The sequence below is a fragment of the Pezoporus wallicus genome, unplaced genomic scaffold (assembly GCF_028554395.1).
Source record: "Pezoporus wallicus isolate ANWC-B61680 ecotype Strahan unplaced genomic scaffold, APGP_CSIRO_Pwel_v1 scaffold_7736, whole genome shotgun sequence".
Classification (NCBI taxonomy): Eukaryota; Metazoa; Chordata; class Aves; order Psittaciformes; family Psittacidae; genus Pezoporus; species Pezoporus wallicus.
Window position 1 is genome coordinate 2,318,410 of NW_026636574.1, and position 21,193 is coordinate 2,339,602.

Sequence of the window (21,193 nt, forward strand, 5' to 3'; positions counted from 1 at the left end):
GTTGCTTTAATACGTGTTTCAATTGGATTCTTTTTTTTCTTTCCCCTCTAATGCTTGGCCTTAAATCTAAATCCTGAGAATCAGGAAGGAAAAAGGAGAGACCAACCCCCCCCAAACCCAGACACCCTATATATGCAGTACAGCTATCAAAGAGGGAAGTGATACATGTGAAACAGGGAGGATAAAACACAGCTGTTCCAAAAGAGTCTTTCTTCCCTTTTTCTTTCTTTTTTTCTAACCAAAATAAAAAGAGGCAAATCCATGTGTGTGGTTCAAGAAAGCAACTGAGAGTAAAACTTCCAGGAGGTGGGAATCAAGGAGGGAACAGGGGGAGAAGCAGAGGCCTTGCAGGTCAACCCAGCCCCAGGCTTACACCTGCATCAGCCCTTGGGTACCTAAACATGAGTGTCCTGCTGGCATCAGTGCAGAGCTGCTGGCTCTGCCCTGCCTGGGGGTCCCATGCCATGGATCCTGTGCAGGGTTTTAGCTGGAAGCCGATGCACCAAGTCCTTCGTCTCCACATGGGAGGATGCAGGGGGCTGGAAGGGGGCTGCGGCACCATGGAATGATGCTGCTGGGATGGAAGCTGGGGAAGGGGCTGCTCTGCAAAGGAGGGGTTGTGATGGGCTGCTGCGGGGAAGGTGCAACCCACCCAGGGCGCAGCAGAGCCCAGCTCCAGCGCAGGGGCCAGGCACCCTCCCCGCTCCCTCCTGCCAAAGCCACACCACTGGGAGGGAATAACCCCTAGAGCCAAGGGCAAACCCCCACACCAGCGTGTCCCTTGCTTGGGGCCCTGGGACATGGCCATGAGGCGTCATTGCCACACCAACCACCCTCTGCCTGCGCACACCCTGCTCCCCCAGCCACCCGCTGGCCTCACCCTGTACCCCTGCACCCTTGGCACACCGGCCCAAGGCATCCCTGCTCCACCTCCATCACTCCCGAGGAACATCACAGGCTCTCTGTATGCATCCCGGAGGGATGGTGCAGGGTCCTGGAGTGAAGTGGTCCCTGGGCTTCCCCATCAGCTCCATCCAGAGATGCTTTTGGCTTGGGCTGAATGCAATCTCCTAAAACCCTGCTGGGTAGAAGAGGAGAGGCAGAGCCAGCCTCAGGGCTGGCCTGGGGGAGGGCAGAGAAGGCAGAGCCCACAAGCAGGGAGCTGGGGTGAGCGTGACAGCCACCCTGGGCTGATGCTGTGACCTGGGGTGGCTGCTTGACACGGTGCTGTCCCTCACACTGTGGTCCCCAAGGATGCACAAGCCACGCGTGCACTGCAGGGGGGAAAGAGGGGAAAGGAGGAGGGATGGAGGAGGGATGTGAGCAGAAGGAGAGGGAGGCAAAGAGGGTCCCACGTCTCAGACATGGATGTGGGTTCAGTCTCTGTGCAAAGCCAAGTCCTGGGAGAGCCGCGCTGCCGGGCAGGGCTAGAACACCACGGACTGCAGGAGGCGGAAGCACATCATCAGGTCCAAGGGGATGGGGGGCTTCAGGAGGTTCCCGTCCAGGCGCAGGTACCGGAGCCGGGGCACACTGTCCAGGTCGGAGGGGGAGAAGTCCTGGATGGACATCAGCGAGGTGGGGCAGATCTGCGTCCCATTGATTTCTGCAGGGAGGAGAGGAAAAGCGGGATGCGGGTTAGAGGAAAGGGAAGGCAGAGAGGGATGCTTGAGGCTTGAGTCCCCCCTCCCTGCCTGCCTGTTGAACCCCAAAATGGGGTTGCTTTGCTACCAAGGGGGGGGGGGGGGGGGCATTCCCAGCCTGTTCCAGAAAACAGCACAGCTCCAGCGAGAGGAAAATCCCGCTTTTGATCAGAAACGAAGTAGGTCACATTCAGCCGCAGCACGGTGATGGGTACGGTGTCATTTGAGAGGAAGAAGGCGTCATTCCAAACATGAAACCTGCCGAGCAGCCCTAAGCCCTCAACAAAACATCAAGGAACCGTGCTCCAGCACCATGAGATAACATCAGCAACCAGCTCGTTGCTTGCTTCTGGATTTCCACGTGCTTCTCCTCACCCCAGGGTCTGCAGGATGGAAAATAAACCCAGCTCCAGGCACTGAAACCTTACAAAAGCTGGATAAAACAGGCAAAGGCAAAGCTGGGACACGATGGGCACAGCCACGCAGGCTCCTCTCCATGGGCAGCCCCAGCAGGACCAGCAGCAATCACCACCTTCACCCCAGGGTTCCCCTTGGCTCCAGTTTGGTGTTGGTTAAACACAATGCAGATTAACAGCGTTTGGACCACACATTCATCATTGGTTCACTATTCCCTGGGAGCAGCGATCTCCTGAGAGTAGGGATGTGGCTTTGGGAGGGTGTTTTCCCCCCTCTCTGGCATCACACCCCACAGCGCTCTCAGTGGGTGCCTGCTCAGAGCAGTTTCCTTGCTTGTCCCTTGCTGGCCGATGTTCAGCTGGAGCTGCGCTGTGGCTGCACAACCCCTCTTTGGCAGCAGGATGCTTTGCATCCACACACCATCACTACACAATAAACACAGCGGCACCGGTGGGGACCAGCATCCTGCCAGCAATGCCCTGAGCGGGTCCTGCAGCCCCCATACACCCCTCACAGCCAGAAAGGGCAGAGCCCAGCAGGCTTTTCCTGGTGCACACAGAGGGTTTCTGGCAGGAGCAGCACATTCCTGCTTCCCCACGGATAGCACAGCGGGCTGCCGGACCTCGCATAGCAGGGACATCTGGGGTGGCCGGGAATGGGGCTCTGCCTTCTCCTCCGTCGTACGAGCTCTGTTTACACGTTTCACAGGCCAGCACTTCTCGCATCAAACTGCGGCGCCGGCTGCTTTGCCAAGGCAACCTCCATCCCTGCCTTGTTCTCCCTGTTCCTTCCTCCGTGAGGCTGAGCTCGAGAGCGGAGCTGGGTTATTTCTAACCATCTTGACTGCGTGTTTTGGCATCTGCTCTTAAAATATGTGCACAGAGGCTCCTTTCTCAATATCCCTATTTCTGAGCCCTGCTGGGGAAGCAACTGTTCAAATGGGGAAATGGCCCCAGAGAACTGCCCATGACAACGAGCAAGAAAAGCCCTTCGAGAACCAGGGGGAATTGAGCTCCGCTCCTCAGCTACCACCCCAAACCTCAGCCCCGCGCAAATCCATCCTCCTTTGGGCCTCATTCACCTACAAAGAGCTCCCAGCTCATCCCATCACTACGTCCCCCTTTAAAGGGTTCGCAACCCAGCGGGTGGAAAACGCCACCGAGCCCCCATCCTCAATCCCATCTGTTCCCCCCAGGCAGCACAACTCACTGTCGATGGAGTTGTTGTTCAGGTAGAGGTGCTCCAGCTTGGGGCTGATGAAAGGGACGTTGGTGAGCTTGTTGTGGGCCAAGTGCAACACCAGCAGGTTGGTGAGGTTGAAGGAGTTCTTGGGGAGCCCCTTGTCGGAGATCTGGTTGTAGTTGAGCCGGATGAATGCCAGGTTGGGGAACTCCTTGAAGTAGTCACTGGGGATGTCCTCGATGTTGTTCCTGTCCAGGAAGAGCTGGTGGATGGCACTGGGAACCCCGGGAGGCATTTTCCTCAGGATGTTGTGGGCAAGGTTGAGTTGCATGAGGTTCTTGAGTCCTTTGAAGGTGTTCTTGTTGAAGACCCCATCGCTTAGCTTGTTGTGGTGCAGATCCAAGAGCACCAGGTTCTCCAGCTTGTTGAAGACCCCAGCAGGGATCTTGGAGATCTGGTTCCTGCTCAGACGCAGCTGCTCCAGGTTGGGCGGCAGGAAAGCAGGCACCTCCTTGAGCTGGTTCTTCTCCATGTAGAGGAAGATGAGGTTTTCCAGCTTCTCCAGCACCCGCCTGTCCACCTTCCGGATGCGATTGTTGTCCAGGTTGACCCATTTCAGCCCCGTGGCATTCCTGAAGGACTCCTCCGGGAGGTCGTCGATGAAGTTGTTCTGGAGGTAGAGGTAATGGATGCGGGGCGGGATGATGGGGACCTTGCGCAGGTTGCGGCTGTCGCAGTACAGGGCAGAGGGGAAGTCCGGGGGGCAGTAGCATTCCCGGGGGCAGTCAGGGAAGATGGAAGGGGGTCCCGGGGGCAGCGGTGGGGGCAGCTCTGTGGGCTCCACGGGCTCAACAAACTCGGGGGGCGGGCGGGTGGGTTTCCGGGGGGGTTTCCTCCGCTGCCCGCTCACCTCCGAGACCAGCACAAGAACAAGTGGGAGAAGCAATCTGAAGGCCACCTTCATGGTCCAGATGTTTCCCTGAGGGAGGCAGCGCAAAGAGATGGGTTAGGAAGCGCCGCGTTCGGGTACCGCATCACCTCCCATCCCTGTTATTTTTCCTCTCCTTCCCCTTGGAAGCTCTCTTCAAATCCAAATCAAAGCTGGATTTGAAGACCCTCAAGCCTGAGTCACTGAGATCCCCTCTCTCTGGCTCAGCCTTTTGCCATGGGAGTGTGTGTGGGGAGTTGTTTCCTTTGGTTTGGGGCTTCTTTTCACCCCCTCAGGAACGCCACCACCCTGACTCTCCCCAAAGGATGGAGCTCCCCTTCAGAGACCTTGATGGATTAGGTTTAATTTGCACTTGAGCCAAAGAGAAATCAACGATTCAGTAGCAAATTGGCTGAGCAGCAGCATCAGGAGGCCAGCAGCAGTTAGTGGGACAGAGAGATGGATGGTCCTGTGCTGCAGGGATGAGGCTTTAACGCAAGACAGCCCATTTCCAAGGCCGAGTGATAAAAAAGGGCATTTGTAAGATTACACATGGGCAATATGAAAGGTGTTCTCTGCTGCCCAGATAACCCACTCATCACCGCTGCAGGGTGCTGGGCTGGTTGTCTGTGGAGAGCCCCAGTGGAAGCAGGAGATGTGAAGGGATGAGGTAAGGTCCCTGCTTGCCCCAAGGCAGAGAGTTTCCATCCCTCCCTCTTCTTGGGTCGTTATCAAGCCTGTTAAGGTTTGATCCCATTTCCATCCTCCCTGCTGCAGGCTGGCACAGCGGCGATGGTCCTTGCAAGACTTGCTAGCAGCTGATGCCTGGCAGGATGGAGGGATCCAGCCTGTTGCAGACAAGCTCCCCATAAAGCCCCGAGCACAGAAGGTGCTTTGGATGCTCCTACACTTGCAGGGCTGTGGCTTCCTGGGCAGACACCTCGGGGTGCTCGCCAGGCTTCTGTCACCCCAGCAGGAACAGAGCCAAGCTGGATGCACAGCGAGGCAGATGGAGGAGCTCAGCAGAGGCAGGGTGGGAAAGAGAATCAAGTGAGATGAGACAGGGAGGAAGATGAGGAGACTCAGAGGAAGATGGGGAACAGTTGTCCCAGGAGATGTTCCCTGGGGCAACAGCATCTGCTGTGGGAACCGGTGCTGCTGGGACCAGAGCATGGGGCAGAAATGATGCTGATGATGGAGGGAAATCAGGCTTTATCTGCTCAGCACTCTCGCTGCGCCAGCACAGAGTGGAGCCCAGGGCCAGGGGCATCACACCATGGCCCCACTCATCCCAGCACAGCCCAGTGTGAGCAGAAAACACAGGGCTGAGCCAGGCCCATAGCTTTTGCCTTTGGGCAGCAGCAGGGAAATGCTCCCAGCCCTCATCTGAGCAGCAAACAGCACAGCCCAGCGCTGCTGGGGCAGCCACACCAACCCCTTTTGCTCACCGCTTCCCATGGGGAGACAGGGTCCCCATCCCACCCAGCAATGCCCTTAGGACCCTTAAATGGGTCACTTCCCAGGGCTGGGCCGGCCCGGCTCCCTTTGAAGCCATCCCATTGCATTCCTGGGGCTCCAAGTAATTAACTTGCTCCAAGCAAAGATCCTGTTCTCGCCCCCTCCCACTTCCAGCCCCAGGCCGTTACTTTCCTTTTTGTCTCGCCCGCTCCCATCTGGCTCTGTTTAACCCTACGAGCCTCACGCCGGCTGTTTTCAATCAGGGCTCTGGCATCTCGCAGGGGGAAGGGAGGAACAAGGGGAGAGCAGCGGGGCCCGATCGCTGCCAGACCTCCCCATCGGGATGTACGTGCGGCTCCTGCGCTGCGAGCGCCCCGGGGCTGCAGAGAACGGGCGGGTCCGGACCGGGAGCTGCCGTACGTGCGGTTCCCCCCCTGGCCCCGCAGCATCCCGCTCCTTCCCTGCTCTCCCCCCCGCCCCGCGCCTTATCCCAGGCCTCTCCATGGGATTCTTGCCTCGGCTCCAAAACTCGGACCTGGGTTTGAACACCCGCAGCGGGCTGAGGTCTGTGTTTGGCCCGTTGCAGACGGGAGGAGGCAGATGGGATGTGGTATTCCAGCTGCAATCCAGGCGCTTGGCTCCCTCCACTCGCAGGCCAGTGCTCAGCTCGGGCCACCCCATGCAATGACACCGGGAGGACAGAGCTGTCAGCCCGCTGGTTATCTCAAGCCCTTCCAGGAGCGACCTGGTCCCACAGCAGCCTGCACCATCCCCTCCACACGCTGCAGATGCTCAGCACACAGCAGAGGCTCAGGGAGCCAGAGCTCAGGCTGGAGAGAGGCAGCATCGTGTGGCATTTGCCAGCCCACGAGTACAGTGTCAGGAGGCAGATGCAGCCCCTTCTATCCATTGTGAAACCTCCAATCTCCATCCCCATGGGGACAAACACATCCCTGTGCCCATGACCACGACCATCTCCCCTCTCCCTTCCTTGCCCATGGGAGCTCTGCCTCCCATGCTCCAGCCTGCTTGGGAAAGCGGGACCCACTTCCAAGCAAACTGCAGGAAAGCAGCTCACAGCCAGCGGTCCCCACAAGCAGAAAACAGGGATAACAACAAGCCTGAGGCCCAAACAAGCTTTACAGTTGTCTCCAGCACACTGGAAGGTTCAAAGCTGGACCCGACGCAGTCAGCAGCCTGTTCTCCATCCAGTTCCATGCAGTTGAATTTACTGGCATGAACGCAAGAAGCCAGATTTCCAAACCCCACACCCTGATCCTGCAGGAATGCCGGCTCTGCAAAGGTCTCCCCTCGACCTTTCCCACCACTCCCTGATGGACAGGGCAGCTCAGATCCCAAGTGCCCACAAGGAATCCGTGAAACTGGAATAAAGTTAAACCATGAAGCAATGAATGCGGTCAGGAAACCAGCTGCCGGGTGTGGAGAAAAGGCTGGATTCATGGATAAAAATGGTTCTGACACCTCCCGAGCTGCGGGCTGGCTCGGCTGCGAGACCAAGGCACCCAACAGATGCCAGCCCAGGTTTTTTTTCCCCAGGAAGAGGCAGCTGCTCCCTCATTCATCCCATTACAACTGACAAAACCCCAGCAGAACAGCTGGAAATTCCAGCCCCAAATGCCGCTGGTATTCGCTTCCTGAATAGTTCATTGTCATTGCATCTCCCTGACCCACAGCACCCGCTGTCAGCCCCACAACCCAGCCAAGGGCAGGCAAAACTCCCCCCACCCCACCCCGGGGCAAGAGTGAGCTGTGTAAAGGTCATGGGGGGATTTGTCACAGGCAGAATTCCCAATGCTCTCCCTTGGGTGCCTCCTGCCTTCCCACACCCTCTTGCAGCAGTTGGATGCGCAGGGAGCATCCATGTACCCAGCCCCACTGCTGCAGAGGGAGGGATAAAGGCAGCTATGGGAGGAGAAGGGAAAGCCTTGACGGCTGGACAAGGGACCCTCTCCATCGTGCTGCCCGTACCCCTGCTAGCTCCTTTGATAGGTTTCCCATCCAATTCCCCTCATCCCCGAAGCCCCCCAAGCTGGAAGAATGCCCTCGCCCAGCCTGGGAACCTGCACGATGGGGCACGACAAGGAGGACAAGCTATAGATAACCGAGAGGAACCCGCAAAGCTCCTTCGCTGGCTTCCAACCACCCCAACAGCCGGCTCCTGTAACCGAAACAGGGATCCCGTGGCGCTGGAGAGCTGGGAATGGTGGAAAAGGGTAACTACAGTGCAAGGCTGTCCTCGGAGGGGAGGGCAGACGTGCTGTCACCCAGGCATCCCCCCGGTCCCCGGGGAGCAGAGCCCTGATGCAACAACCCGCTCTTCTCGCCCTTTCCCAGCAAGGATTGGAGCCGGCGGGGCACCAAGCCCCCGCTACAGCCCTTCCTGCAGGGATAGCGCCGTGTCCATGCAGGGGATGGGCGTCTCAGGACAGCAGCTCGGGCTCTCAGGCAACGCTTTTGGGCTCGGCTCCTGCATCCCACCGCACCGCAGCACCGCAGTCACCAGGCTCATTGCATCCACTGCTCCCTCCAGCACCCTCCTCCCGCAACAGGGTCCGTGGGAAGGCAGCCCTGGCAGAGAGCGCCTTTCTGCTGCCTTCTCCGTGTCAGCAATTCCTCCCTCCTCCTCCTTTGCTGCATGTCCCAACACTTCCCAGGGCTGCTCCCGGCTCAGCCTGCCCACAGAGCTCTCTGCCACACGCATTGGAGCTGGATGGACACACGCAGGAGGAAACCATGGCAGAAGACGTTGAAGTGATCACAGCCCGGCCCCACACACATCCCACGGCGGATTCCTCGCCTTGGTCCCCCCAGGCATCGCTTCCTCCGAGGGTGGGAAACTGCTCTGATGCCTTATCAGCTGCTGCCGCTGCCTCATCCCTCCCCTCCAGCCTCTTCCTAGGGCAGAGGAAACCTCCTACGGAGTCTTCCCAAGGGAAAGCACCTAGCCCCTCGCTCCTGCATCCCCAGGGCAGCTCCGGGTGCATCCCAGGAAGCAGCTTGCGGGATGCCGCCAGCCGCACACCACATAAGGCAGGGCCCGCGATCCCAGGAACGCTTCCAAGCCCTCATGTGCGACGTGCTTTGCCTTCAGCTGCCAAGGGGATGGATGGAGTTCCACTTTCTGCCCTGGAGATGCTTTTCCTTAAAGCTCTCAAACAGGGATGAGGCTTTTCCATGCAACAAAAGGCTTTCCCCACGACTTCAGCCAACATCAGTGCCCTGGTGCTTCCTCCCATCAGCTCCTGCCTGCACCAGCGCACAGACAAAGAGCTCCAAAAGGAGACCCTCATGGAGGGAAGGAGCTGGCTCCAATCTCTATGACCGAGGCAGAAAAAGTGGTGTCCCATCCCTATGGGATCCGGGCACAGCTCTGCCTGCCGGGCAGGAGAGCAGGGCTTCAGCACCTACATGTAGGGCAGAACACCAGCTCCTTGGGAAGTGAAGCATGGAGGTGCTGCTCGGCTGCTCTCCCCCACCTTGCTCTCAAAGCAATGTGATGCTGGTCCCATCCGCAGGGCAGGGAATCTCCCTGCTCCCCACATGGAGAGAGGGGCTGCATGAAGCCCCCATCCCTTGGGACCAGGATCCCCATACCCCGCAGCTTGGCTGTGGGATGCCAAGCTCAGCTCAGTGACCCCACATTGGGGGTTCCCGGCTCTGGAGGTGTCTGCTCCCCTCCCAGCCTCACCGCCCATATCCTGGGTCCCAGGTCTGTCCTGGGCATGGCTGGGGCTCTGCAGCTCCCAGGTCCCCAGCTCTGCATCCCAGAGCAGTGTGGGGTGGTGAGCATGAGAGCCCAGGTCAATGTGGGATGGGGGACACGGGGGGGTCCTCGCTTGCCCTCACAGAAAGCCCCTGGCAGTAGTTCCAATGCTCTCTCACCCAGGACTTTGTGCATCCCCGAGTTCCTCCCTCCAGCACCCATCCTGCCCCATGCCGAGAGGAACTCTTGCAACAGGAGCAAAGAGAAGGAACAAAGACTCCCGTTCCAACAAAGAACAGGGAAAAAAAAAAAACCAAGAAGAGAGGGGGAAAGAGAAAGGAGCAGATGCTGCTTCCCAGGTAAAGGAGGCTGGAGAGGGGCAGGAGCATCATGGACCAGTGCAGTGTCCTGGGATGGAGGGTCAGGCAAGATGAGAAGAGCCGGGGGTGGGGGGGGATCACCTGCGCACAGCTTACCTGTGTGCACCTCTCCCTCCTCCTGCCTCCTATTAATCCCCAAGACAAGTTCCTCTCTGGCCGTCTCCCTCCTCCTCCTCCTCCTCCTCTCGCCTCCGCGGCTCCGCCACGAGCGGTCCCGGGTCGGCCGCGGGTTTTGTTGCCGGGATGGGTGGGTGGGAGGCGGGAGCCGGAGGAGGGCCGGGGCCGGGGCCGGGGCCCGACGACAACAAACGCGTCTTTCTCTGGCACCGGGCGCCGCGCACACACGCGGCCGGGCTGCGGCTCAACAGCCCCTTCTGCTGCGGAGGCTGCTCCAGGCCGTGTTTCAAAACAGCGCTGGTTAAATGAGGGTAATGAGGGAGCCCTTCCCCTTCCCACGGCCCCCGTTTGCCAGGAGCGCGGGGTCTGGGAGGGAGCTTGCCAGCAACGGGGATGGGATGGGATGGGGGCTGCTTGTGTGGTCCCCAGGGATCAAGCAGCCCGGTCCCCGCTGGCACAGGGACATCCCGCTGCCTCCCAACCCCTGCTGAAGGGAGCCCACCCCATGCTGGGTCTCTGCTCCTGCTGCCTGGATGAGACTTAAGGCAAATCCCAATGAGCTTCGTAAGGAGCAGGGAGGTGGTGGTGCTGGACCACGGGCTTTGCATGGAGCCCCAGGCAGGTCGTGGGCTGGAAACCTGCCTCGCACCAAGAGGATGCAGCTGAGGGACCCCCAGGTGTCTGCTCTGTGGGTGCTCAAGGGGACATTTCAGCTCCGAGGAGCTCAGGGGCAGCCTGGGACCTGCTGCATGCAGACACATCCCAGGGGCACAGCATCCTTACCTGTGGGATTCAGGGGTTCATCTCCCTCCCTATGGAGCCATCCTTTATCCAGCCAAGCTGGTCTGCATTAGGGCCAGCAAACCTGAGCTGCTTTGGCTCATTGAAAGCCCAGTCCAAAGCCTGCCCAAGGAGGGTCCAATCCTGCACTTCCACACTTGGCTGAAAGCAGCAGGGTTCAAAGAGCCCAAATCAGCCTCTCCCAAAGTTCCCACTCGCTGAGCTCCCCACAGCCCATCAGTATATCTGTTCCTAGCAGCAGTGCCATTCCTCTTACCCCCAGACTGGGGTATTGAGTGCGGGTCCAAGGGCAGAGCCCTCACCTTGCAGAGATGCCTAGAGCCCAGCAGGTATCTTGAGTGCAAGCCAGGAAAAGGAACAGAGAAACCACATCGGTATTTCACATCGTTTAAACAAAGGGTCGGGATGGAGACATGTGTTTGCCAGCTGGAGAAGGATCAGAATCAATAGGGAAAGGATATGCTGGGTGGAGACTGATGCCAGCTGCTTTCAAAGCTCGTCAGAAGTCCCCAGATCCATGGGGATGCTTCATGGCTTGGAGTTTCTTTCCTGCTACCCAACAGACACTCACAGAGGGGAAACTGAGGCACTGAATGGGGCAATTGCTTGCACAGAAACCACCCTGTGATGCCAGGCATGGAAAGGTTTCATTCCTTAGACCTTATCCACTGTGCTACCCAACCTGAGACGCTGCTAACACAGCTCCTGGGGCTGGGGAGCACTAGAACCATCAGCAAACCTGGTGCTTACACAGTTTGCTCCCAGCCAAAGGACTTGGTTTGTTGAATTTGCTTCCTGCAGGAATTTCTTTCCACGTCCAAGTTGCGAATCCACCTTCAAAGACATCCTTTGAGATGCTGAAGACACAACAGGCTGCAGCCTCAAACGTGGCAATGGGCACAGTGAGCTCGGTTTATTCTGTGTCTGGAGCAAATCTGGCCCTGCTCTTGTATAGAAGGGGGTGATGGAGCGTGGCCACAGAGCAAACCTGCGCTCACAGCGTTGCTGGCACGGAGAGATCCCAGTCTCAGTGCCCCTGCAGCATCCCACTCAGCCCTGGTCCCCGTGATGCCCTATCCCTTTGGTTTATCCCCTTTCCCAGCCACGGCCTGTTTGTCCTGCAGAGGATTGTAACAGAAATACCTCTTTGGTCTGGCGGAGGTAGGAGAGGAAATGTTTGAGCATGGAAGTACTGGGAGACGGAGCCAGGGCTGCAGGAACAGCTCGTCTCGACCAAGGGCAACACAAGGGACAGCACCAGGCGGGTAAACAGGGAGGAATGCGGTCCCAAGGAGCCCAGAGGCTGCATCCCACCAGCCCATGGGGCACAGCGAGGGTTCAGCACCCAGCCGTGCCCCATTGGCTCCTGCAGGGAGCCCACAGCAGCATTGCAGACACCCCAGATGAGGAAACAAGAGGCAGCAGAGGGAGGATGTGAGAAAAAAAAAAAACCAAAACCATTATAACCAGTGCCTCTGTTGTGTCCAGCTGGGAAATGGTAGATGCAGGGAGCACCCTCATCCATCATTATCCATCCCCCCCATGCACCACTCCATAGCGCTCACGCAGGCACATCAGGCACACTTAAACCAGCAGCCCCTTCCTCTGGCAGAAGGTCCCATCCTGAACCTCATCATATCCATTTCCAGCACCTCAGGCTCCTGTAGCAGCTCCATTCCCTCCTGACCAGGGGCAACACCACAGCACACACCAAGAGCCCATGGTCCCAGCCTCAGGGGGCTCAGAAAGAGGAGTTCCACAGAGCAAAGCAGCTCAGAGGCTCAAACACAGGCAAGGGCTGTGCTCAGACCAGCCTGCTCCCCACACCACAGCAACAGCAGCTTCATGTTTATTTGGCCAGAGGGAGATGCTTGCTCTTTACGTTATCCCAGCATCGGCCACGCTGGCCCAAGCGGAGCCTCCGCTGTGCTCAGTGCTGTCCAAACACACTTGATTTATGGCACAGCAGCTTTGCTATTTCCTAAGGGCCAGATCTTAAAAGTCCCTTTGGAGAGCTAAAAAATTGCATTGCAGAAAGGAGGGGAGGGCAAAAAGCAGCAGGAAACCCAAGATGTCCCCGCGGCCGCTCAGTCTGAGTGGGTATAATGTCAAACCCCAGGCAGCAAAGCCTCACGAGCCGGCCGTGCTCTCCATCAGCAACCACCGCTGCCATGGGAAGGGGATGAGGGGAGTCCATGGGTCCCCCCCAAAACCAGTGGTTTGGGATGGCCCCATTCCCAGCGGGATGGCGGTGGGAGGATGCCGCGTGCCTTCTCCTGTTGTTATTTGGGGTTGGGTGACCACCGACCTGGAAAGTTAAACTCAGCTTATCCCAAAGCTCTCTGGGAGCACGTCACCAGGAGCCTGGGAGAAACACTTGGCTCCAAGTAAAGCTCTGGAGTGGGAAGTGAGCGAAGGGGAAAAGTATGTTGCTTTGTAATGCATGGATCCTGCTCTCCTGTTGCTGGGATGCTGCACGATGTGCTTTATCCCCCCCTCCAGCTGCACATGGGGCAAGGGCAGGAAATGCTCCAGGCCTTTGTTTCCATCGCCAGCAAACATCTGGAAACACCTTGGGAAGATGCTGCATGAGCCTGGCTGATGAGGGGACACGGGGAAGGTGCTTGAACGAAGCAACCCTAAGCCAAAGCACTCCAGAGGGATGAAGGTGAGCAGGTTCAAGCTCCATGGTTGGCTGGGGAGGGCATTTGTGTCACTGCTGTCACCCCAGCACACATCAAGGGGAGGGATACAAGAGGAGGTTGTGGCCTGCATCCCTTCCATGTTCTTCCCTTCTCCCCAGGCATCACACGGCCTCTCCATCCATCCCTGAGCATCTCGCACTGCTTGAACCGGGGACCAGGACATGCGGCTTCCCCAGCACAGATGGACAGAGGCAGAGCCAGGCTGGAAGGAACAAGCTGCATTCAATCCCGAGCAGGAAAAGCAGACAAAAAGGCAGCTGACCCCTGCCCCAGAGGAAAAACAACAACAAGTGGAGCCTGTTCAGAGCAGAGCCGCTGCTCTGGTCATTAAACCTATGGGCAAACATCCCCTGGAGAAGAGCCTCGGGCAGCGGGTGCCCGAGCATCACAGCAGCCAGGGCAGGGTTAGGGAATGGAAAAGGTTGGGAGCTCCTCACCCTCGCTGGCTCCTGGTGCAGGCACAAACCCCATGCACCTCAGCTCCCACCCCAGCCATCAGCCCCTTGCTGCTCAGTGCATGAAGAGCCAAGCAGTGCCATGAGCCTGCATCCCAACGTGTCCCAGTGCCAGTCTGACCTGAGGATACAAGGAGGGGGGAGAAGCAGGATCCGCATCCCCCATCACCCCAGGCAGAAGGGAGCTCTGTGCTTGCAGGGCTGTGACCCAGCTGCCTCTTCAGTTCAGACAACCCACAGTGCTTCCAGAGCCATGGCACAGTGGGGCTCACACACACACACACACACAGAGCAGTCTGCAGCCCGGCCCACCCTGATGGGACCCGCTCCATCACCCCAGGAAAGAAGCCACACTGGAAGCAATGCTCTCCCCCTAGGGAAAAGCGTCTGTTCAAGGCAGGCTGAGACTGGACAGACCTCATCACAGGGGTGGGTGAGAGGAGCCTTGGTCCCTGCCGAGTGAAAAGCAAAGTGAAGGAAGGGGTTGAAGCTCCGCAACAGGGACCAGCCCAAAGGTGGGATCGTGGCACACAAGGACCCCACATCCCACATGGGGTGACAGCAGGACAGGCCCTTGTCCCCAGCAGTGGCCACCACTCCACAACCACCAAGCCCCCCACGCCTCCCTGCATCCCTCAGCCCCTTCCTACCCCTCTTCCCACCCCCTGTGCTGGGCTTGTGGCTGCTTTAAGCGCAGGGAGGGGATGCAGCGTGCACCAAACCTCGCATTTCTCAGGGATGAAATCATCCGGCTCATTTCTCCGAGGCACAGAAGTCCAAACCCCCTCTTTCTTTTTTTTTCCCCTTGCAAAGCAGCCGCTTATTAGCTCTTGGCAGCAGGGCCGAGGCTGCTGAGCCCATCAGCTCATGGCCGCATGAACCATGCGGTGCTGCAGGAACCAGGGGCCCCTCCATCCCCTGGGCTCCCCAGCCTTGTGTTGCACCGTGGGGCTGCTCCCTAGGAAGCGATTCCCTCCCGCAGGAATGCTGCTGCCCAGCGGAGGTCACGTCCCATCGGCTGAGCCAAAGCTGCCTCCGCATCCCGCTGCCTCCTTTGCAGGAGGGGAAACTGAGGCACGCGTTTAGGGAGCGGATTTAGGGGCCAGAAGCAGGACCCAGGGACTGCCCCAGCCACATTGCTCCAGCTTGGAATGCAAGGATGCCCTTTCCCTGCTCCGGGTTAGCTCCAGCAGTCTGACCTGTGACCGAACCAGTTCCTATCGGAGCCGGGTTTAGCAGAACATCACATTGAGAATGAAGCACTTCGGAGCAGAGGGAAGGAGATTCCCTGGCTGGTTTCCCCCTCTCCCCAGCACAAAGCAGCAGCAGCACCATTGCCCCATGCCCAGCATGGGCCAGCACCTCCATCACCTCCCAGCCATGGGATGCGGGACTGGGATTGCCTTTGCCACCCCAGCCCAGGGGAGCAGTTTACCCCTGGGGCTAAATGGTGTCAATCTGGGGACTCGCTTTTCACCCAACTGTACCCTTCCCATGGCACTAGGACACCAAGGGTGACCCCCCCTCCATCCTGCCCCACACAGGGATGGGGCTGACAATGTCCTCCAGCCGGCAGTTCACATGGGGAAGAGACCTCGTGTTCCATAGAGCTGATGGAAGGGGAGCAGCGCACCCCATTTGTGCTCTCAGTGATGCTTTGCTTGCTTCTTGCTCTCTCGCAGCACCCTGCAGGGTCCCTGTGCTGGCACCCCGAGCTCTGCAGCTCAGCAGCCGCGCTTCCTTTAGCTTTTAGCTAAAGAGAGGACAGCTTTCCCCTCTCCTCCTCCTTATCCACACAGCACAAGGGGGGACTGCAACCCCCTTCAGACCACGCTGGCACCAGGGATGGGGTAGGACCAAGCTGGGAAGGCTTCCTGCAGCCACAACAGCACTTCAGAGGGTGGAAGGGCTCCTGGTGTCAGCTCCGCAGTGGGAAGAGCTGCCAGTGTTGGTTAACACAAGAACAAGGGGGTGATTCAATGCGACTCCAACAAAGTGCAATGGAAACCACAAAAGCAAGGCTTTGGAGCCAACCCCCCAATTAGCCAGTGGGACCCAGCATCACAAGATGCTGCTCAGGCCAAGGCTTTAGTAGGGGTTTATATAAATACATCATCAAATGCATGAAGGGCTGCCCACACATAGGGGGAACGGGGACATTGGGGTGAGAGAGTCGACAAGGACAAAGCCTTGGGCAATAGGAAAGGCAGAAGGAAAGGAGTCATTGAGCTGCCATGGGCACCCCATTGCCATCCTGGGTGACACGGCTCTGTCACTGCTGCCCAGGGCTCCCTGTGCCCCTTGGGGGGGAAAGCAGAGGGTGGATATGGCTGGTGCCATTGCAGCAGCACCCTGCGCCCATGGCCTCCATCACCTCCTCTGCACTGTCTGGGCAAGCTGCAATGGAAACACCTGAGTCGTGTCTCGTCCTCCCTTGGGTTTGGCCTTCATCCTTGCCTCCTCCTCCTTCCAATCCAGTACTTTTCCTCTCCGAAGGCAGGCGCCAGCCCGATCCTTTCCGCGCATGACATGGACTGCCTCAGGCATCCAACCCTGTGCTCCCTGTGCCGCCACCATGGTCCCCAGTGGGGTGAAGGCACAGCCCCATCCCTCAGGAGCTGCTGCCCCTTGGAGAAGTGCTCCTATTTAGGGTAAAGCAGGTCCATCCTGGCCAAGGCATGGCTGGGGACACCCTGGTTATTGCTCTTTCCTGTATTAACAGTGCTCCTACAGCGAGGTGATACCAACAGTGCATTATCCCATTGGGAACACAACGCTGTCCCTTCAGCCGCGGGGGATACCACCATGAGCTTCCTGTCGCCAGGAAAAGCCCAGCCTGAGGACAGCCACCTCCAAAACCATTCAGCCACAGGCACCAAAAGCACTGGAGATGTCCCAGGCTGAAGAGAGAGCCCTGTGCCTTGGTGTGGGGAGATCAGCATTGAGTGCACTGAGCTGCCCCACACCAGCATCCTCCTCCATGTGTGATGGCGAGGGGAAACCAGAGAGCACCGAGAGCTGGAAGGCCAGGGGATGACGGATGCACAGGCCTGGTGTGGGGAGGGATCTCTGCGGCCCCGTTACGTTACACACGAAGCAGATCTGCCTGTGTTGCTTGGCGCAGCAAACAGGGCTGTCGGAGCCCCAGAGGTGCTCAGAAACTGCTCCAAATATTACAGCCATAAATTCAGCTCATTTCTAACTGCTAAGAGCTGCCAAGGGCTTTGGCTTCATCCATCTCTCCCCAGCCTCTGGGCTAGAGCCCTGCAGGCTCCTGTCCCTCTGCAGCTCCTTATTCACGGACCCTGCCTGCCCCAGGCACCGTTCCTCCATCCCTGCTTCCCCACACCCGGACATCTTCATCCCCATGGCCCTTTGTGGTGTGTTGAGGACACGCTCAGAAGCTGGTCCCTAACCCCTGCTTGCCTCCCTTGCTCTCACCGTGAGAGCAAAACCCCGTCTGCTTTGCCCAGCATCCTTCCTCCTCTGAAAGCAAATGCTCTGTTTTCTTGTCTCAGCCTCTTTCAAGGAATAAAGATCCTATGGAACATAGGTCTTTTCCCTCCCTAAGAGAAACCCGGTGGGTTCTTCCCCCTTTCCTGAGCTGGGTTATTTCATTCTCACACTTGGCCATGCCCAGGCCTGCAGCCCCATCCCTTTCCCTGCAGCAGGATGCACAGTGCTTGCAGGGAAGAGTTAACTCTTCCTCACAGGTCCTACCCGTGGGGCAGATGCTGAGAGCAGGGAAACATCAGAGGAAGCATCAGATTTCCAAGACCATTCCAGAAGCGGCCCTCCAAGGGCTGTATCCTCACACCCCTCTCCCTATAAACACTTCCCTTCCATGCTGGGGAAGAGCAGGGCTGTGATTAACCCGGGCTCATCTGGAATCATCCAGAGCAGCCTCATCCCCCAGCCCTTCCCTGGCTTCATGGGGCCACTCATCACCCAAATGCTTGAGGCTCTGCTGTGCAAAGAGATGGAGCAGAAACCTCTTCAGCCATTCACAAGGGAAGGTGGGTGCCTCATTTCCCCCTATGGGGTTCAGCATCTCCCATGGAGCAGCACTAGGAGTGCTTTCTTCAGGTCTGGGATGCTGGGGCTCACTGCTTCCATTCCAGGGGCACGAGCTGGGAAAGTGGGAATAGACCCTGGGAAACATCCCTCAGTTCCCTTCCTTCAGCCCCAGCCTTTGCTTTGGAACATGGCAGCAGCTTTGGGAAGGGACAGAGACCCCAGAACACTCCCCCAAGCGCAGGTGAAAACACATCCCTAAAAACAGTCTCCGTTTCCCATCAAGGACTTGAGCGAAGGTAAAAATAGGAGTGAAATATTTTGATTGTATGGAATAAAAATGTTTCCTTCAGCTCCAAGGGAGATTTTTCCAACAGTGCTGTTTTACGGGAAATGGCTTATTTGTGTTTTTGCATTATTTTGGAGTGGAAAAAAAAGGCCGAATATGGGGCCCTTCCAATGAAACTGAAACCCCTGCTCCCATCCGGCTCCAGGCACTGCTCTCACTCACTCCCTGCTTTTCAACAGAGCTCAACCCAGGCCCAGAAATGGAAAAGGCACCACAGGAGGAGCGGCTCCTGCGGATGGGGTCCCTGCCTCCCCTGGAACAACAGGAGATCTCACAATGGAAGCTGTCCTGCTGCAAATCCCAGCTTGGTTTAAACCAAGTCCAGAAGCCCGATAGCCAGGATTCTCCATCACAGCTCCGCACTTGTTTCGCTGGGGATGGTTTTGCCCTCTTCCTGCCCCGTGGAGCCGGTCCCATCGTTGCACAAGGCTCAAGATGAACTCTTCCCAAGCCACGATAAGAGTTGGAAGCGAAGGAGATGAAGGGAAACAGCAAATAAATCAAGCTCCTCCTGTATTTTCCACCTAGCTGAGCTCTATTCCTTATCACTCCGTCTCTCCCCACTTGCTCTCAGCCCTTTCCAGCCATTCCCTGGCACAGCTCCATGGGTCCAGCCTTTACAGTTGCCTCCTGCAACTGTGCTGGAATCTGTCTCCCCTCTCTCCTTTCCTGTTTTTCCAGGTGATTTGGGGTGAGAGGGAGCAGAAGCTTCCTGCATCCCTCCAGACCTGCCCCTCCTGCTCTCGGAATAGGATGCGGATGCCCATCAGCATCTCAGGCTCTGCCCCATCTCCTCTTGCCAGGTTCAAGGAGGGGTGAAGCCCTTCAGACACTCTCCAACCAAGTAGCTCTGCTCAGCAGCAACCTGGTTCCAATTAATCCCTCAGACAAGAGAACAACCTCGAGCCTGGGAGGGGTTTAACCCCTTCGAGGAGGGAGAGCAAGAGAAGATGGGGCTGTTTGAAGGCTGCATCTGAGTCCTCCATCCCCAGCAGGGATGGGGATGTGGAAAGTGAAGCTAAACCAGGGGGGATTTCTGGAGCTTTATACTGGAATCTGGGAAGGCAGATCCCCCTCTCTTGGTCACCCCTGGACCCAGCTCCCAAGGCTCTGGGGAGTGGGGGGAAAGGGGCAAATAAGGCACCATGTGCAGGATTCTGGAGCTGGCACTGCGCATGGCTGGAAGGGATGGAGCTCATCCCTGCACCTCCATCCTCATCCCTCTACCCCTTCAGTCCTGGGGTCCCCATGCAAGCCCACTGTGCCCCCAAAACCTAGGGAGAGGGGGAACCTGGAGCCTTCCTCACCTCGAAGAGGATGGGGGATGCTTGGCAGCCCCCGGCCACGCTCCCGGAGTGGCGAGGAGCTGGAGCAGCCGTTTCCCTGCATCCCGGGATCCAGGGGTTAAATCCCCAGGCTGGTGAGTCAGAAAATCTTTGATGCAGCCAGAAGGAGCTGAGTAATTTGTGTATCTGCAGAGGTCACATTGCCTCCTCTCTTCTCATGTCTGTTACTCATGCTGCTCCTGCCCACTCTCCCTCCGCAGCCTGGACTCTGCTTTCAAGCTCACCAACTCCTTTTACTACTGTTGCTATTCATTATTGGTATTAGAGGAGCCCCTGGCAGTAGCTGCCCATCATAATGCTGGTTCCCACTGTAGGTAGGGTGGGTGCCAGAGCCCTCTCCCTTCTCCTCCCAGGGTATCCATCGCTCCCTGCTCTGCAGCTGCAGCTCAGGCCCCAGCAGCATCATCTCTACAGGAGAAACCCACCAGCTCTGGATCTTATTGCCCACAAAGTCACTTAACCCCTGAGCTACTGAGGCAACGCAAGGCAGAGCGGCACAGCCTTAAACATCTCTAGTTTTGAGCCCATCAGCTTGGCTGGGCATCTCCTGCGCTCCCACACACCAAGTGACAACCAGAAATCACAGCAATTCACTGCAACATCAACCCAGCTACGGTGAACAAGGCACGTCTTAAAGCACAGCATCTCCCAAGGAACAGCTTTAATAATCCCAGGTTGCTTCAAAGCACGAGGGCAGCCAGAAAGACTTCCCTGCGCTTAATCAAATCACTTCATTAGTTGTTTAATAAGCAAGGGAGCTCTGGGAACACCAGGGTTTCACTGCTCTCAAACAGCAGTTTGGAGAAGGAATTTATGGCAGAGCTATTAAGGGCCAATCAATCCACCTTTAATCCTCCCGCAGCCTCTACACCACATAAACCATCCCTGCTCCCACTGCCCTGGGTGACCTTCAGGGTGCTTCCCTGGGAGCTGCCTCAAGGGATGGAGATGATCCAGGGACATTGTTTAACCAGCCCCACCGTGGGCAGCATCCCGGCTCCCACAGACCAGCAGCAGCTCAGGGATTCCTGTGCAGGAACCGGGCACTCTGCAGCACACAGGGAGGAGGAGGAGGGTGGTGGAAAGGGGAACATTGACTAAATTGGGCTGCCCCATCCCTGGCAGTGCTCAAGGCCAGGTTGGACACAGGGGCTTGGAGCAAGCTGCTCTAGTGGAAGGTGGCCCTGCCCGTGGCAGGGGTTGGAGCTGGAGGAGCTTTAAGGTCCTTTGCAGCCCAAACCAGTTTGTGATCTATGATCCCACTGCTCAAACCCCCTTCCCTTCCTATTGCCTTTGCACTTCAGGACAGTTAGAGCCGAGGGACAGTGACCCCTGAGGCACGAGCGAGGTGGCTGGGACGGGAGCCCAGGGATGGCACACCACAGCCTGGGATCGCAATCCCAGCTGGCGCCCATGGGATAAAGCAGCTACAAGAGCCCGAGGCTGCAGCCAGAGCCCCGGGTCAGCTCCATGGGCTCCTGCCAGCCCCTGCTCACCGGTGTCACGGGGAGCTCAGACCCACAGACATTGCCAGAAGCTGGCTGCTGCCTCAGCGAGCGGGGATTAGAGCTGACAGAGCCCCTTCCTAAGGGGGGGACACTTGAGCAGGCACCTCCAGAATGCCTTTCCCAGGCCTGCTGCCCCAAAGGGCTCCCAGCATCCGCGATGCGCTGT

General features: G+C 57.9%; 1 protein-coding gene across 2 annotated transcripts; it reads right to left on the reverse strand.

Moving 5' to 3' along the window:
* Positions 1-1,294: 1,294 nt before the first annotated feature.
* Positions 1,295-20,511, reverse strand: PRELP (proline and arginine rich end leucine rich repeat protein). Of its 2 annotated transcripts, none has more exons than XM_057400794.1 (3): positions 19,481-20,511; positions 3,270-4,221; positions 1,295-1,606 (listed from the first exon to the last, which is right to left on the reverse strand). In XM_057400794.1, the coding sequence occupies exons 2-3, from the start codon at positions 4,204-4,206 to the stop codon at positions 1,428-1,430; spliced, it is 1,116 nt and encodes a 371-aa protein (XP_057256777.1). In that variant the 5' UTR covers positions 4,207-4,221; positions 19,481-20,511; the 3' UTR covers positions 1,295-1,427. The 2 variants fall into 2 exon arrangements, with proteins under 2 accessions (XP_057256777.1, XP_057256779.1); XM_057400796.1 differs by lacking the exon at positions 19,481-20,511 and adding an exon at positions 9,829-10,117.
* Between the last annotated feature and the right edge of the window lie 682 nt (positions 20,512-21,193).